General features: G+C 37.9%; 1 protein-coding gene and 1 long non-coding RNA gene across 4 annotated transcripts in view; one reads left to right on the top strand and one right to left on the bottom strand.

Moving 5' to 3' along the window:
* Positions 1 to 81: 81 nt before the first annotated feature.
* BDP1 (B double prime 1, subunit of RNA polymerase III transcription initiation factor IIIB) overlaps positions 82 to 15,644 on the bottom strand; it is a 60,090-nt gene continuing 44,527 nt past the window's right edge. Inside the window, exons 28-40 of one of the 3 annotated variants that reach the window (XM_042882832.1) lie at positions 15,447 to 15,483; positions 13,931 to 14,014; positions 13,196 to 13,421; positions 12,109 to 12,260; positions 11,311 to 11,449; positions 10,567 to 10,738; positions 9,393 to 9,453; positions 7,777 to 7,966; positions 6,403 to 6,616; positions 5,476 to 5,518; positions 4,368 to 4,653; positions 2,811 to 3,009; positions 82 to 2,137 (exon numbers count right to left, since the gene is read on the bottom strand). In XM_042882832.1, the coding sequence (XP_042738766.1) occupies positions 2,009 to 2,137; positions 2,811 to 3,009; positions 4,368 to 4,653; positions 5,476 to 5,518; positions 6,403 to 6,616; positions 7,777 to 7,966; positions 9,393 to 9,453; positions 10,567 to 10,738; positions 11,311 to 11,449; positions 12,109 to 12,260; positions 13,196 to 13,421; positions 13,931 to 14,014; positions 15,447 to 15,483 (1,932 nt within the window). In that variant the 3' untranslated portion in view covers positions 82 to 2,008. Of the gene's footprint in view, positions 2,138 to 2,810; positions 3,010 to 4,367; positions 4,654 to 5,475; positions 5,519 to 6,394; positions 6,617 to 7,776; positions 7,967 to 9,392; positions 9,454 to 10,566; positions 10,739 to 11,310; positions 11,450 to 12,108; positions 12,261 to 13,195; positions 13,422 to 13,930; positions 14,015 to 15,446; positions 15,484 to 15,644 lie in introns of those variants that run through there. The other 2 variants (XM_042882833.1, XM_042882834.1) reach the window with 2 other exon arrangements.
* LOC122186301 lies at positions 5,549 to 14,549 on the top strand. Its single transcript, XR_006181111.1, has 3 exons — positions 5,549 to 5,788; positions 13,221 to 13,403; positions 13,881 to 14,549. It is a non-coding gene; the product is annotated as an uncharacterized LOC122186301 (long non-coding RNA).

The following is a 15,644-nucleotide window of genomic DNA, read 5'->3' as shown; positions in this document are numbered from 1 at the left end:
GGGACCTCAAGGATCACGAAGCTCCAATCCCCTCCACCACAGGCAGGGCCATCAACCTCCCCATTTAATACCAGCCCAGGCTGAGCAGGGCCCCATCCAACCTGGCCTTAAACACCTCCAGGGATGGATGGGGCATCCACAGCCTCTCTGGGCAATGTGGTTGACAGAGGTCTCCTAATACAGCAACTTGCAATAGCAGTAGTTTTTCTGTGTATTTTTCATTATTGACAAAGTTTTAAATGTTCATTCATAAGCACTGCCAAACATTCTCAAAGTATTTCAAAATTCAGTAAATGATTACATGAGAACATTTGCAAGTAAATTATTACCCAGCCCCAAGGTGAAGATGGGTTTCTGCAGAGCACAATACAATTCAAACTTCTCTATTATAACAATTTCTTTTGCAAAAATATTTGCTGTTAATAATTCCCAGGAGAAATAGCTGGACTACTTACATCTACATGCTCTTTTTTTGTGTAATAACATTTAAGAATTACTTGACCTCTCAGTGGCTACCTGTGAAAACTCAAAAGAACTTTTGTATTTTAACAAGACAATTTTCCTACACAAGAAAAAAAAAAAAAGCTAAAATCTCAAGCTGCACCAAACTTTTATGGTGAGTTTCAGTACAAGCAGACGTGGAACATGAGGAAAATGTTCAAATACAACTGCTTCCAAGTAGCAAATCCTTAAAGCATCCTCACTGTCGTTTAAGTCCAGTTGTTGGTGCTGCTTTGAATAAATGCAACAAAGGACATCACTACAGACATATACACCTACATGCAGAAACAAGAAGAAACACCATCTAACCCCTTTGTTTTCAAATTTAGAAGATGTCCTGGTTCCAGCTGAGACGATGTTGATAGCACAGCTATGGTTCTTGCTGAGAGATGTGTGCAATCCCAGGGCTCAGTGGGGAAGAGACACCACACAGGACGAAGCCAGGACAGCTGGCCTGAATGAAGCCAGGGGTTTACTCCACACCACATGACATCGTGCAGAAGCTGTAAAGATCTGGGGAGGGGCCACTGATTGTAGTTTGCAGGGCATCAGTCGGCAGGTACTGAGACCTTGAGTTGCCAGCAGGGCATCAGTCAGCAGGCAGCTGTATTGTTAGCTGGGTGTTGGCTGGTGAGTAGTTGCACTGTGGAGATATTTATCTTCTAGCGCATGTTTGTCTTCACTTTTCTATCTTAGTAAAGAGTTTTTACCTCATCCCACGACTTCTATTCTCCTCATCCCACCTTGTGTGGTGCTTAGCTGCCTGCTGGGTTAAATCACAACACAAGGAAACTGGCATTTATACTGAGAAACATTAAACTCTTCCTCTCGTTCCAATAGGACGGTTCCAAAGGTTATCACTGTGTAAATTAAATGTTTTTCAGGTTTTTCCTCTATGCATTTTAAAGCAGCTAAAGTCATTTGGCTTTTCAGGCTAGGGTCTTTTAAGCCTTATGTAAGACATCTTAAATACAAAAATACATAATTTGGAGGTGCTAATAAAAATACCTGCAGTGTTGAACAGAACTTATGATGGTACTTTCAGTATTTGCATCCTGATCTACAGAGAATACACTGTAAATAAAAGGTTTTCCCTCCTAACATACTAATACAGCATACTTCACAAAAAGAAGTAAAAAACTTGTATAATCAGTATCACAGTCTTTAGCATTAAATTCAAAGGAATAGTTTGTCACAAGAATAAGCATATTTTGCATTGCACTTTTCTGGAAGACAATCATGCACCCATTACCAAAATCCAAACAAGTGAAAATGAATCCCACAGCCACTGTTCTGGTCCAATGATACCGACAAAGTGGTTTAGCTTATGTCAACCTTTTGAAAGCATCCATTTAGAAGAAAATGATTCCATCCTTATGGAAGTTACTAACAGTAACTGATGCTAAACTTGGCATAACTAATATTAAAACAAGTAATGTTTTCCTAAAAAATAATGACTTCTTATTTAGTTGTACTAAGATCCCACCATTTTTAGAAAGCCACTTTGCTATTCTGGGTCATCTACTTCCATGAAGATGTCACTGAAAAAATACTCTGAGATTTTGGTTGGCTCCTCTTCCTTCTCTTGATCTTCAGCACACTGGGGAGGCTTCTTGGATGGCTCATTATGTGGAGCCTAATAGAAAAAGAAAAGGCTATTCATAACAGAGCACATGTGCACGCACATATAAGCCTATGTAGATGCTTGTGCTGTCAATTCAGACAGCAAGATTAAAAAATTAGGAATTATTGGAAAAAGGAAAACAAGTAGGTTCCCCTCTCATCCCTCTGCTGGCACTAGGAATATTTCTGCAGCAAAAGCTGATAAAGATTTTGAGATGGACTGCATACTGGGCAGCGGTCATTCCCTTTGACTGACTTCACATATTTGCTGTGGGTGTCTGTTTAAACAGAGAACTATTGCTACAGGGTAATTCAAAGCCATAAAACTTCACAGAATAACCATCTTGTACCTATACACATTAATACAGTTATCAGCAGAGGCCCTCACAGCTTTACCTAAGTCGTGAAGGAAAGTACAAACCTTGTGCAACTTGTGCAAAAGCAACAGAGTAGAAAAATGGGCCACAACTCTGCAAGAAACCAAAGCGTTCAAAGACACATGCGCACAGAGACAGCAACTTAGTTCCCTTTTAAGTCTCCTAGACATGCACAAGTTAGGATCCATTCACTGCAGCAGACGAATCTCTCAAAGCCTGAGCACAGCATGCCCCCTACTCACTCCTGAGACAACTAATTCATGGCTTCTCACATCTCAAAAAGGCAGAAACATTCAGAGGCAAACATACCGTAACTACAGTATCAGCAGTTACGCTGTGATGCTCCGCAAATGATGATGTGCTTCTGGAGGGAAAGGAACAAGATTCCCTATCATCCTTATTAGATGGAGTTGTTTTTTTCAGACTTTGCTTTGTGGTCCCAGTCTGTGGGTTTGGGATCTTTCCTCTCTTCCTTTGAATTTCTTCTGCAGATTCAGAACTACTTTTTCTGCAAATTAAAGATACAAATCTCAGTGGTTTTCATCCACTCCACTCAAAACAAGTACAGTCAGCATGTAATAGAATTGAACCATAAAAGCAATGTATAAATAGCATTACAGGAATCCAGTTCACGATACAGCAAACACACACCTCAGAGATGCTTGAAAATTCTTAAGGAAAAAAACAAGAAGTTATCCCAAGGACTTCTGTATTACTGATTATTCTGGCACATGAGGAGTTTACAAAGTGTTAAGAGGAACACCTATCAACCTCCACTCTCGAGAACAAGAATATGTCACTTGTCTCTGAACCAGAGCCTCTAATTACCAGATGTTCAGAACAGCTTCTGAGAGGAACAGAGACACAGACCTGAAGGAAGAATTCAGAAGAGCACATCATGTAATTAATAGGAAAAAAAAAAACCAACATGATTCCCAAGGATTGGACTACGTCAGACTCTCCTAGACTATCTACACCAGAAAGAACCCCTGTTGCAGGGCTTCAGCCTTGCTGTTGTATGCAGTTACACAGAAGTCACAGTGACAAAGTATAGAGTAAGTACACACTGTATCAAAGCTAGTTCTCATGTTGCTAAGTAAGAATTTACAGTTTAGAAAAGCAAAGATTCTTAATTTCAATCATTTGTTACCCAGCTGCTGTAGACATCTCAGATACAAAGAACCACTTTTGTTGGGAACATAAATGTAATGAAAGAGCAAATAACAGGATCAGGACAGACCTGCGGAGCACCACGGTCAAAAACAGTGTGTACAAGTACAACAGAGAGAAGAAACTAAAATATTTGAATACTATAGAAAGGTATATTAAAACAAGAAAACATGGTTCAAACAGTTGGATGGACAGTTAAGAACAATATCCTCTGATCTGTCAGGGTAGAAGGTCCAATGGGAAAAAGACTAAAATTAGTACTTGTAGAAACACAGTGAGTACTACATCCACATCTTATTGACAGAAGGCCAAAAATCCTAACGAATGGGTGGGTGCATATATCTAAGCATTAGACAGAGCTAAGAAAAACAACTATCCTAAGTCTGTATTACAGCTTCATGGATGTCTGTATCTGAAGAGGCATCTGTCAGTGCCTAAAGAGATGTATCAGTAACATCCCCTGGTCAATCTATTTAATAATAATCTAAATCTATTTAATATCTAAAACACTTCAAATTTCAAAGGAGACAGTTTGATCCTTTTTAATTTCTGAGGAGGATGGGCCTATAATTCTTACAAGGATTGCAAAGGAGGGTACTGCTGCTCTTGTAATACTAAGTGGAAAGAGGATATCAATAACCCTATATGGAAAAAAATGTCTAACAGAAAAGGCTGACAAAAACATTCTATAGATACCTGAGTAATGGAGTCTTTGAAGATTCTGTTAGACTTTCAGTACATTCCAACTGCTTCATGTTTGCTTCATGTTTATCTCCCAGTTTTCCTTGTTCACTTATTTCTGTTCTGCTGGAGGTTAACCTACATGTCACCTCCTCTTGACTGGATGCTAAATTGTGAAATGATGCTTTCTCTGAAGTTTCACACTGGCTTCTCTCATCTACTGGTGAAACAGACTCAGACAGCGAGGCAGAAGTAACCACATTTTTCTTTGCTGAAGCCCCTGGTTTTTGAAAAGGATTACCTGTAAAAGAATAGAGAGCAATTAAGAAACTTCAGTTAGTTGCTTTCACTGATAACACCACAGTCCAAAAGATGAGTGTAACGTTAAAGTGGCTTAAAAGATGAGGGCTAATTTTTTTTTCCAGTTTTTTGTCTTTTGGTTTTTGAAACCACCACTAAGATGAAAGAAATCCACAATCTACTTTCAAAGTCTGTAAAGTCTTACAGATGTTATGTGGAAAAGCTGGAGAAGTTTAGTTTCACAGCTGCATCCCCAATCTTTACAGCATACAACAGAACTCAGTGAAGTTGTTTAAAATTCTCTCTTTCAAGTTTACTTCAGAACCAAGTAGTTCTCCAAACCCTTCAAAGGCTCAGCTGATTGAAAACTGTACTGTCAGGATTTGCCTGATTAAGTAGTGCTTGTATTTTTTAAAAGACTAACACAAAATAAAAAATGAATTGTGTTATAGCATGGTAACATTAACACCTTTGGTTATTAGCACTCTCTGGCAAGGGAAAATATTTTCTAAGCAGACAATAACAGGTTTGGTCTAAAAATCTCCTGAAATCCACAAGTAGAACAACTACAGCATTGCTCTTAGAACCATTACAAACCATTACTAAATTAACAGCCAGCTAGGTAATACAACACATCTGTTTTACAGCAGAAACCATGAAACTGAGGTGTTAGGGTGTTACAGGAAAAATTCCTTTCTCATTTTAAGTTAGCTGCAGACAGGACCACTAAGGATAATGACAAGTATCAAGCTGTGGTAGTATCAAACTAATCTATGCATTTAGATTTGTTACAATTTGCTTTTACAAGTTTAAATTTACCTACCAGAAGTTCTTGTTTGAGTATTTGTGGATTTACTTGAATACCCCTGTATTGAAAAAAAGAAAAGGAAGTTATTTATCTCACTATTCAAGAAACAATAAAAGTTGACAGAGGCACATCATGCATGTACACTTCTAAAAACAAGAGTGATAAAGAATAGATCTTCAGTAGAGTATAATTCACCATTCAACTCATTTCCTGAGCAGGCTTTCAAGGTGTTCCCATGAGAAATGATTCAAGACAAGGATGTCAAGATGAGTGGTCAATGAAGGAGGAGCAGTTTTATCCAGTCCTTCCGAGAAAAGCTCTCTGAAACGTATGTGAAATTATTGCTCATTCCCTGACACAGTCACACTACAAAGTCCTAGTCTGGTCACAGAAATTAATGGTAATCATTCCAACAACTGGGTCATTTTCAAAAAGCACACCAGGAAGCCCAAACAGGCAGGCCAGTCTTTCTTTGCAGGTAGACTGTGCCCACTAGGACAAAAATGTTACAAACATATTTAACAACTTCTTTCTGTAATAGACACCATCAGGAACCATTATGTTATCCAGTTAATCTATCTGCCAGTCATCCAGTAGACAGTTAGAATTCTCCCTCCTGCAATGTTGCCATCAGAAAGGCTGTGGTGAATGAACCAAATAATAAGATGTATTACCAGCCTGCATACTAGAAAGCCTAATAAAAATATCCAAGAACAAACAAATTCTCAAAAAACAAGTCAGAATCGACAGTCTAAAAACTGCTTTACCATTCAAAGTAAAAAGCAATCTATGAATGTCAATTTGCCTTTGTACAGCTGTACAGATAGTACAGATTAAGTCACTTTCTTCTAACTCCAAAGATAGTTAAAATGCTCTACTATACATTAAGTGTTTAGCACCTACACTATGCATAACGACACTGCTACCAAATTACCTTCTCACCTCACAAGGGTCTTCCATGTTACTCTCCATCAGAGTAGATACGGTTTTCTTGACAACAGGAAAAACATCTTCTGCAGGCTCAGCAGCTGACCTTTTTTGAGCTGTCTGCACCAAACTTGGAGCAGGCTCTACTGAAGCACTCTGTTGTTTGGTTTCCGCGCTGCTGTTTGAATATTCACCACGTTCATCAGCCTCAGCTGTTGACGATCCAATGCTGCTTATAGAAAGTCATAATTGTGACTTGTTAGGGTTTAATCCAGCTAGCAGATCAGCACTGCACAGCCATTTGCTCCCTCCTCCCCAGTAGCATGGGCAAGAGAATCAGAAAAAAAACCAAAACTCGTGAGTTGTGACACTGAGAATTTAATAGTTTGAGTCAACTGTCCTGCCTGTGTTTTCTCCAAGGTCACTGTGCACCCCCAGACTGGTTGCTGGCAGGGAAGCACAAGAATCAGAAAATGCCCTGTCCCTTTACATGCTGCTCAGCAACAACTAAAATGTCAGTGTGATATCAACATTAATGTCATGCTAAATGACATGTCATGCAAGCCCAGCCCTACATTAGCCACGAGGAAGAAAAACTCAATCCCAGCTATAACCAGGACATTGCTGTATAATAAGCCAAAATTCACCTTGTAGAACATTTCTATGTGGCTATTATACATGGATCTTTGGTAATACTCATTTCACTTAAGAGTCAGTATTGGCTTCAAGTGTTCAGTTTACCATAAAGAAACATTTTGCTGCACTATTTTAAGGCAGGTTAGAGAAATGAATTTTTCTAGTTACAGTCAAAACTAATTACTTTAGAAGCTATTCTATTTGAACCGCATTTGATACTTCCATAAAAGAGTAGACTAACTGCCCTAAATAGTCCAAAAATACAGTATTATTTGTACACACAGCTGAACCTTGCCTCTCATCCTCTCCTTGTCCTTCCTAGTATGATTCCAAAAGGACTGTGACATTTCAGGAAGCAGCAGAGATTAGGGAAATAATGTAAAGCAGTGACACAGAAGACATACCCTAACTCTGCCTGTCAGAAATTCTGTTTATCACCAGTAGTTCCACAGAAGTTAGAACTCTTACACAGTGTAACCAAAATTCACTCTTAAGGATCTACCCATTCAATAACAGGGCAAAGTCCTCTTCAGTGCTGGAGCATCACACCTGTTGTTTTTACCTGAGAACCTGCATAAATACAGGAGTACTTTATAAAGAATTACAACACTTACTATACCTCAGAATTTTTCCCTTGATTTTTTTCCCCTTCTTCTCAAGCTGAACAGATATCAATAATGTTGAAATAATTCATTTATCTTGCACTGAAGAATACTCCTAGTCCAGTATACACTGAAGCTCAAAAATATTTACCTCTCCACTTCAGCCAACCTGGTTGCACTTGATTTCACTGGGCTGATAAGTATCGGTGCTGGCAGTAATGGCTCTGAAGTTTGTTCCTGCAAAGCAGATGTATCGAACTCTTCTGAGTCAGCAAGGATTTCCACCAATGTTAAAATGAATGTCTGTTCTTCTTCCTCTGGACATCTATGGTCATCATTCACTACCATAATTTTCCAGGGAAATAAAAAAGTAACAAAAGTCTATTATTCAAGTTTAAAATCATACCGTTCTCTTCTTTGTGCCCTCCCCACATTGAGTAATGAGCATGTAAACCTCCATGAAAGAAGACACTGGGGATATCCTTCGCAAAATATGCTCACTTTCCTCTCAGACAAGATACTTATCACTCTCTGGAGCTCATTCATTGCAGTGGAATCCTTATAATCCCTCAGAAGAAAGAATATTGAGAATGCCTAATAGGGATGAAGCTTTTAAGATGGGTGTACTAAGAATAAAAAACATGTTGTTTAATCAACCCTGTGTAACTGTGGTTGTCAGATGGCTCTCTGTCTCTAAACACTGCTGTCACTTTCTTTAAGAGACAGAAGTCTGCTGCTGTTTTTTTTTTGTGGGAAGACTAAGACACCGAAGACCTAAGTAGTACCATCATAAATGTGATAAATGAGAAATAAAATTTAGTCAAAAAAATGGGCATTATCAACTGCCATTAAAATGAATTTTAGGAGACAACATTTCTAAAGGTTTTTTCAAAAATGTAAAGCAACAGCATTACTCTATTACTTAAGACAGCTCTAATTTTTAATGATGTAGAGCTGTTACTGCAACTTTAACTCATTTTGATTTTTTGCCTCATTAAAGATGATTTAAAATGCTCCACGAGACTCAAAAACAGAGCAGCAGAGCGACAGACATCTGAAAATAAATATTAACCCTACTTTTTGCACATGCCTGCGAATTTGGCAGGAAGACTGCAGTCTGCATGAAGAAAGCATTTTGGGCTTCCAACACTGATTTTCCAATATCTTATCCAAGTATTAGTTCCAATCCTCCAAGCTCAGTTTTAGTTTATCAACAAACACCTTTGCACCATGCATTACTTTTAAACAGCAGCTGAAGAGGAAAGTTTGTTTTCTTCCGTTATCATCCCCTCTTCTCGTCTTCTTCTTGCTCTATACTTGCACAGTCCAGCCCACCTACTCACATTCATTGACACTGGCATTCACTTCAGAATTTCATGAGCCACTGTAGCTCACTAAGCCACTGGAAAAATACACAGGCTTTCTCCCTCTACCCCTTCAGTTTTTGAGAGGTAAGTGAGTCAGTCTCACAAACAGCACTAACACTAAACCCAGCAGAGGTAATAAGCAGGTGCTCGCTGCAGGGAGGAAAGGGAAGAACTTCCCCTTCTACTGATATCTAAGCTTGAAAAATCCATAAAGTTTCCAAGCCTAGTATGCACTAATGAAATTTCAATAAGAGGCGAGAGTGGGGAATGGCAGTAAGCTACCGGTCCTTTTGTTTGTTCATTAAGTAGATCATTTAATCATAACAACACTTTTTTTTTTAATCTTTGCACCACTGATACACAAGCTTTTTGCTAATTAAAATATTAGTGTGCATTATACCTGAAGTCTCTGCTGCACTGCTTATATGTTCCTGTTCACAATCCTGAGCACGTGTTTCATTCTAGAAATAAAATATTTGAAATAAAGCAATATGGTAAGCTTGACACTACAAAACAAGAAAGAAACAAGGCATGTCAAACACTGAAGAGCCAGAAAAACTAAAATTGTGTTTTCTCAGCTTTTACTTCTAGGCATTTTAGGCTGAAAGATACCAGACCAACAAGGACAATATGTAATTTATGTGCAGCTCACTGTCTGTCTGTATGATTTCTTGAAATTAATTTATATTTCCCACTGCACAACTCTGTCACTGATGATTCACATAACAAATTTCTCTAAGAATGTAAATTCCCTCAACCATTACAAAACAGCTGAGTGCCAAAGAGAAGCACCAAGCTCTGCAACACACCTATCCTATGTCTTCTATTGTATGTACCTTTGCTAAGAAAAGGAATACTCCACTGCAAGCTGCCTCCTCCTACCATTTCTGCAATCCATTATGAGCACAGTCTTTTTTGTGCTCTGTTCTAATATGACACATCTACAGGTTGCACTGAAGAAATGAGTTACTGTTCTTCAGCCATTCCACAGTAACTGCAAGTACATTGGTACCAAGCAGTGCTGGAGGTCTCAAAGGAAGTGTGAATGACATCCCCCTCAGGAAAAAATAAGATACTTATTTATGCTAGAACAGCATAAACCACTGCAAAACTGAAGATGTGAAACACATACATAACCATGGCCAAATAGGTATATGTAAGAGTTAGTTATGCATAGAAATGGGAAGGAGTACAGCAAAGGATGAAGTTTATTTAAACAAAATTAAGTTTGTTTTAAGCAAAGCAAATGAAAGTGACAATGAAAACGCATTGTCTCTGCTGTATATAATTTTAGTTTAAATATATTTAACAAGAAGAGGCCAGGCTGAACGACACTGGAGTCACAGGTACTTCTTCCATCAAGACCCTGAGAAATTCTCAACACTTTGCTAACAAGTGTCATTTATTACTGAAACCCTAAAAACTGAGGCTTGTTAGAATGACTAAATATAACTATACTTGTGCAAAAAAAAAAAAAAAGAAAAGATTTAATTCACCATCTGAAATAACAGGTCTGTAATACAGAGTTTGAGAAACTGACTGTAATTAAAAAAACCAGACTGTAATTAAATTACCTGAGCAAAGCTGCCTGTACATTGACTGTCCTTGGCAGGACCAGGATTTTGAACAGCTGGTCTGTCCACAGAACTTTCATCCAGATAATCCTGTAGTCCAACGTGAGATTTCTCACATTCTGCTGACAAGTTCCCAGAAGTTCCACAAGCATCTTTCATCTCTTTCTGTGTTCTGTTAGATACATATCCAGGTAGTTTGAAACCAATTAAGAGTACCCTCTGTATGGGCTAACCTCTGTGTAGCATGATTCTAATTATGCATTTAATGTGAAGCCCACATATTTACCTGTTTAAAAATTACTGAAGAAAACGCATAACCTTCAAACAAATCTACATGAAGTATTTCAGTAAAATACCTCCCTGACACCACTAACTTGAGACTTTACTAATAAAGGCACGACCAAGCCAGAAAGCTCAGAAGCTCACTAATGCTTTCAAATTGATCAATTAATTACAGTTTCCTTCTAGACACAGTTTAATGGCAGACAGTTAAATAGCAAGCTGATTATAAAGTACTGAAACAGCAAGCACAAATTAATGTTTACAACCAAAAAGTCTTCAGGTGACATTTAAGAAATAAAAACCTTAAAAACAGAAGTCTAAATTAAATTTCTATGCATTAACACACATGCAATGTTCATAAGCATACAATTTCCACCATAAATGTGCTACACATACACCTCAGCTGCTTATTTTAGAAGACCCTAGGAATAAAGCCAGTATTAGCTGATGATTTCTTCCTACCTCCCTTTGTTGTCCATTTGCTTGACGAGATCCATACCAGTTGCAAAGTTCTGCAGCACAGAAGTATCCCTTGAAGTTGGTCCAGCTCTGACCTGTTCCACCTTCTGTGTTTCTGCAGTAACTCTCGAGTCCATGGACTCTAAGATACATAAAGTTGTATTTTAAGATGAGTTACGTTACGTCATTTGTGCACAATCCTGTACATAATTTTTACATGTAAGTTCTTGTATTTAACGTGTATATATGCAAACTGCATAAACATACATATTGAAGTTTATTCTTACACACATCATCTATATTTTATATTTAAAAATGTTGGTATATATACAGGTTACATTTAATGTCTCATATTTATGATATACACATGTATCATTTTGCCTTGATATTTTGTGCTCTTTGCCAGTGCCAAAGAGATAATTAGGAACTGAAAATGTGAACACCTTGCACACCACTACTTTCTGTAACTGCATTACAAAAAACAAAACTATTCTGCACATCTCCCCTTTCCATCAAAACGATGGAAAACAAAGACAGTAATAACAGAAAGAAAGCACACTGCATTGTACCTCTGACATTGGCAGCCCAGTAATTGATTTTCACATTTCATTTAATTTTAAATTGAGGCTTTTGTTTATGTATAAAACTACAACAAGTGAATATCTCATATTATAGCATTGATGTGTAATCTGTGAACAGGCATTGAAAAAGTCCTTTCAACTCTAAGTTTTATGTTATAAAGAGCCATGAATCCACTAGAAATAACTATTTTCAAAACCCCAGGATAAAAAACAGGCTTACCACTTTGAATGCTGTCTAACTGCTCCATAACTACATTTGTATTAAGAGGTTTCTGAATTATACTTTCATTAGACTTCAGTACTCCTGTATTTGACTTCTGGAGACTGCCTCTTCTCAGTCTCATACTATTCACCATAGGCAGAGAGTTATTGCTAAAGGTAAGAAGGAGAAATACCATCAACACAGCTCTTGACTTCTTGAAAGCTATAGCAATAGGATAAAATTACCATTTTCAGCAGTGATGTACAAAAAAGATGAGAGAGGTAAAACAGATGCTAATGAACAAATGAAATACAGCTGAGAGAGCAGGCACTGTTTGGCAGAAAAAAAACCAAAACAAAACATCAGCTACACTGGTAACTACTGGAACAACTAAGTTTATTGCACGCTAGTATGTACTCTACCAAAATAACTGAAACACTTAAAAATGTGAGATGTCAGTGATCTAACACTGATCACATGCCATAAGTTCTGTTTAAAAATATAATAACAGTTGAACTTAAAGTAAAAGCTTCAATTACAGTTTTCAGAAGAGTCAAGCTGATAATTTGTTCAACAGTCAACAGTCTTCCAAATAACAGAACATGATGATCTCTAGATTTCTTCTGAAAAAGTGTCCCATCAAGCTATTTTAACTTTTAAGAATATTTGAGTAAAATTGAAGAACACAGTGATAGAAGATCACTGCTCCTTGAGATCCGTTTGTTCTACACAGTAGAACACAGTAGCAGTGACACTTAGGCAATTTGCCTTGGCCCAATTAGCCATAAAGTACTTTGGGAAAATGATCTTAATGATTAGCAGCAATTTCATACCAAAAAATTTCTATCATTCTCCACTCTCGAACTTAAATTAACTTCTGGAGTGAAGAATAAATTTGACATTCTCAAATCACATACCAACACCTCAAAAATTACAAAGAAAAGAAAAGGGTGGGGGTTCCATATTACATAGAAAATTATCTAAGCTGAAGAATTTTCACAAAAGCCAGACTGCTTGCAATTCAAGAAAAAAATCCAGAGAGAGCCTTGCAAAAGTAAGCAGTGTCAGATGATCTGTCTCTATAAATTAACTGAAGTAATTTCACCTGGCATCTGTTTCATTTTTCTCAGAATATTCTTCAACACCTGTTCCTGCACCAGTGCTTCGGTCTTCTACTTTAATGTTGCTTCCATCCTTGCAAGGGACATTGTCAGAAGTCGCTGAAGAAACGACATAGTGATTAGGAGCTCTGCTTTGATCTGAGTCGTCCTGGCTCACAAGGCTTTTGGCCACGTTGAGTTCATCTTGTGCAGGTAACATGCATGTCCATTCTAGTTACAGTAGCAAACAAAGCAGAACAGCAGAATTTAAAAAGTTAATTAATATTCAAGCAATGGAAGTAGATGATAAATTCTATATGAAAATCTACCAAAAACTAGACTAAAAGCCTGTTAATTTAAGGTTACAGCTAGTCAGAAGGAAAGACCTACGTTTCAATTTAAAGGTCTGGAAAGATTATTTACATCCACTTAACCCCAGATCCTCTTTTTTGTCCAATCTGTGCAGCCAACATAGATCAATTAAAACATATCCTTCCTTAATTAGCTCTCAGAAACACAGTGATCCAATTGGTACTATCAGTAAGGTGCTTTGCTTTTTCCATCCCAGCTGCATTGCCTAGTCACCTAGTGTAAGTATGTGCTACAATTCAGCAGCACCAAACACATAGAAGACTCTTGCCCTCCTGCTATGTAGAGAAGTTCTGCAGCTACTGCTCTGTTCCTCCTTAGGTGGATCCAGAATGCACAAGGAAGACTTTGTCTCATAAATCACATCATACCTTCAGTGCTTGCTTTTAACTGGAACGTTGGATCACCCATTGCAAGTAAAGTCATGGCAGCTTCAGTGCTTCCATCACTAATTCCTACAAAGTTGTTCAAACACAAGTTAAAAATCACAAGTACACTTACAAAAAAATTCATTTACCCACACATTCAAAAAGCATTTGATGTTATCATTCATGCAGGGCAGAATGTATTTTTTAAATTGTTGCCATTCATGAATTAAGATACTCATGGACAGATGGCAATTCTTCTCCACTAAATTCAGTATTCCCTGAATGATACTCCCTGAAGGAAGTGCAGTCTGGAAGACATATGGTGGAGAAGGCTCATTTTGAGGAGTTGGTTTGTGAACAATTGTTTCTCATAGGAAAGACCACGTACTAGACCAGTAGAAAAGCATGAGAAGGAAGGTGTGGCAGTGGTCAAGTAGTATGGACTGACTGCAGCTCCTTCTACCTCTGTTCCTGATTAGCACAGAGCCAGGAGTGAAGGTATCGAGTTGAGTGCGGGAAAGGCCAGGATGGGAAGAGTGGTGGGGAAGAGATGTTTTAGTCTTCTCCGCATCTCACCACTCAACTCTGCTTTTAGTTAGCAATAAAATAAACTTTCACCATGTCAAGTCTGTCTTGTAAAGTGATCTCTCTGTCTACATCTTAACCCATGAGGTTTTTCCATCTTATTTTCTCCCACTGTCCTATTAAGGAAGAGAACTGACAGAGCAGTTGGTTATGCATCTCATGGCCAACCATGCCACCACAGATGGAAAGGGGGGAAGTGTTTAAATGCAGATATTCATAATCTGTAGCACTGAACTATCTTCCTGTTTAAACTTCTATTTCCTAACTAACTGGCCATATAAAACTAAACATTTCCATCCTCCAAAATTATTGTACTGAAATGAATCAAAGCAAGACAGTAGACTTTCCTTCCTCAACCAAGACAGTAACCCTGCCAATATCAAGTGCTACTTACAAAGACTGAGAATGTATTTAAACTCCCAAGTGAAAACAATCCTGAAAAGCAATAGATCTGCAAGGGTTTGATACGTATCTCCTATGGAAGGAGTATTTTCTTCTGGTCACAGTCCAGTTAGAAACCATACAGGGGACAAAGCTGTGACTCTGCCCACTCTTATCACTTTGTGACATATCAAGTAAGCTGTAAGTTGGGTTTTGGAATTAGATGATATTTAACATTCTTTCCAACCAAGCCATTCTATGATTCTGTGGTTTGTAAAGTTTCCTCCTCTCCCAGTACAGATAACTGCAGCATAGGACTCAGAAAATGCAGTCCCACTCCAAGAAACAAAACTTTGCAATGCTTGCTCCACCTACCTAATAGCGAACAGAAGAATGTAAATAGTTTAAGCCTTTTCAAAAAACATGAAACAATCCAGTACCTCATGAGCATTTTTTTCCTAAGATACATGAATTTTGAAATTTTATCCATGAGTAACCACAAATTGGTAGCATGTTAAAGGGGAAGACATAGACAAGATAAATGCATATCTACCTTTGTCTGCTTCTGGACTTTCATGCGCAGTTGCTTCCTTAAACAAAAAGAAAAACATGTCAGAGATTTACATAAAAATCAGTCTGCAATTTTAATCTAACGCATACTGGTTAATTCTCTGCCCAAAGGTCACCCTGGCTTTAAAATACTATACTACAAGCTGACAGTATTTTACAGTTTTCCATATCTATACTAGCA

This window comes from Lagopus leucura, unplaced genomic scaffold (genome assembly GCF_019238085.1).
Source record: "Lagopus leucura isolate 7727_CA_CO unplaced genomic scaffold, USGS_WTPT01 Super-Scaffold_100036, whole genome shotgun sequence".
Lineage (NCBI taxonomy): Eukaryota > Metazoa > Chordata > Aves > Galliformes > Phasianidae > Lagopus > Lagopus leucura.
Note: the sequence above shows the minus strand (reverse complement) of the source record. Positions and strands in the feature narration are given on the sequence as shown.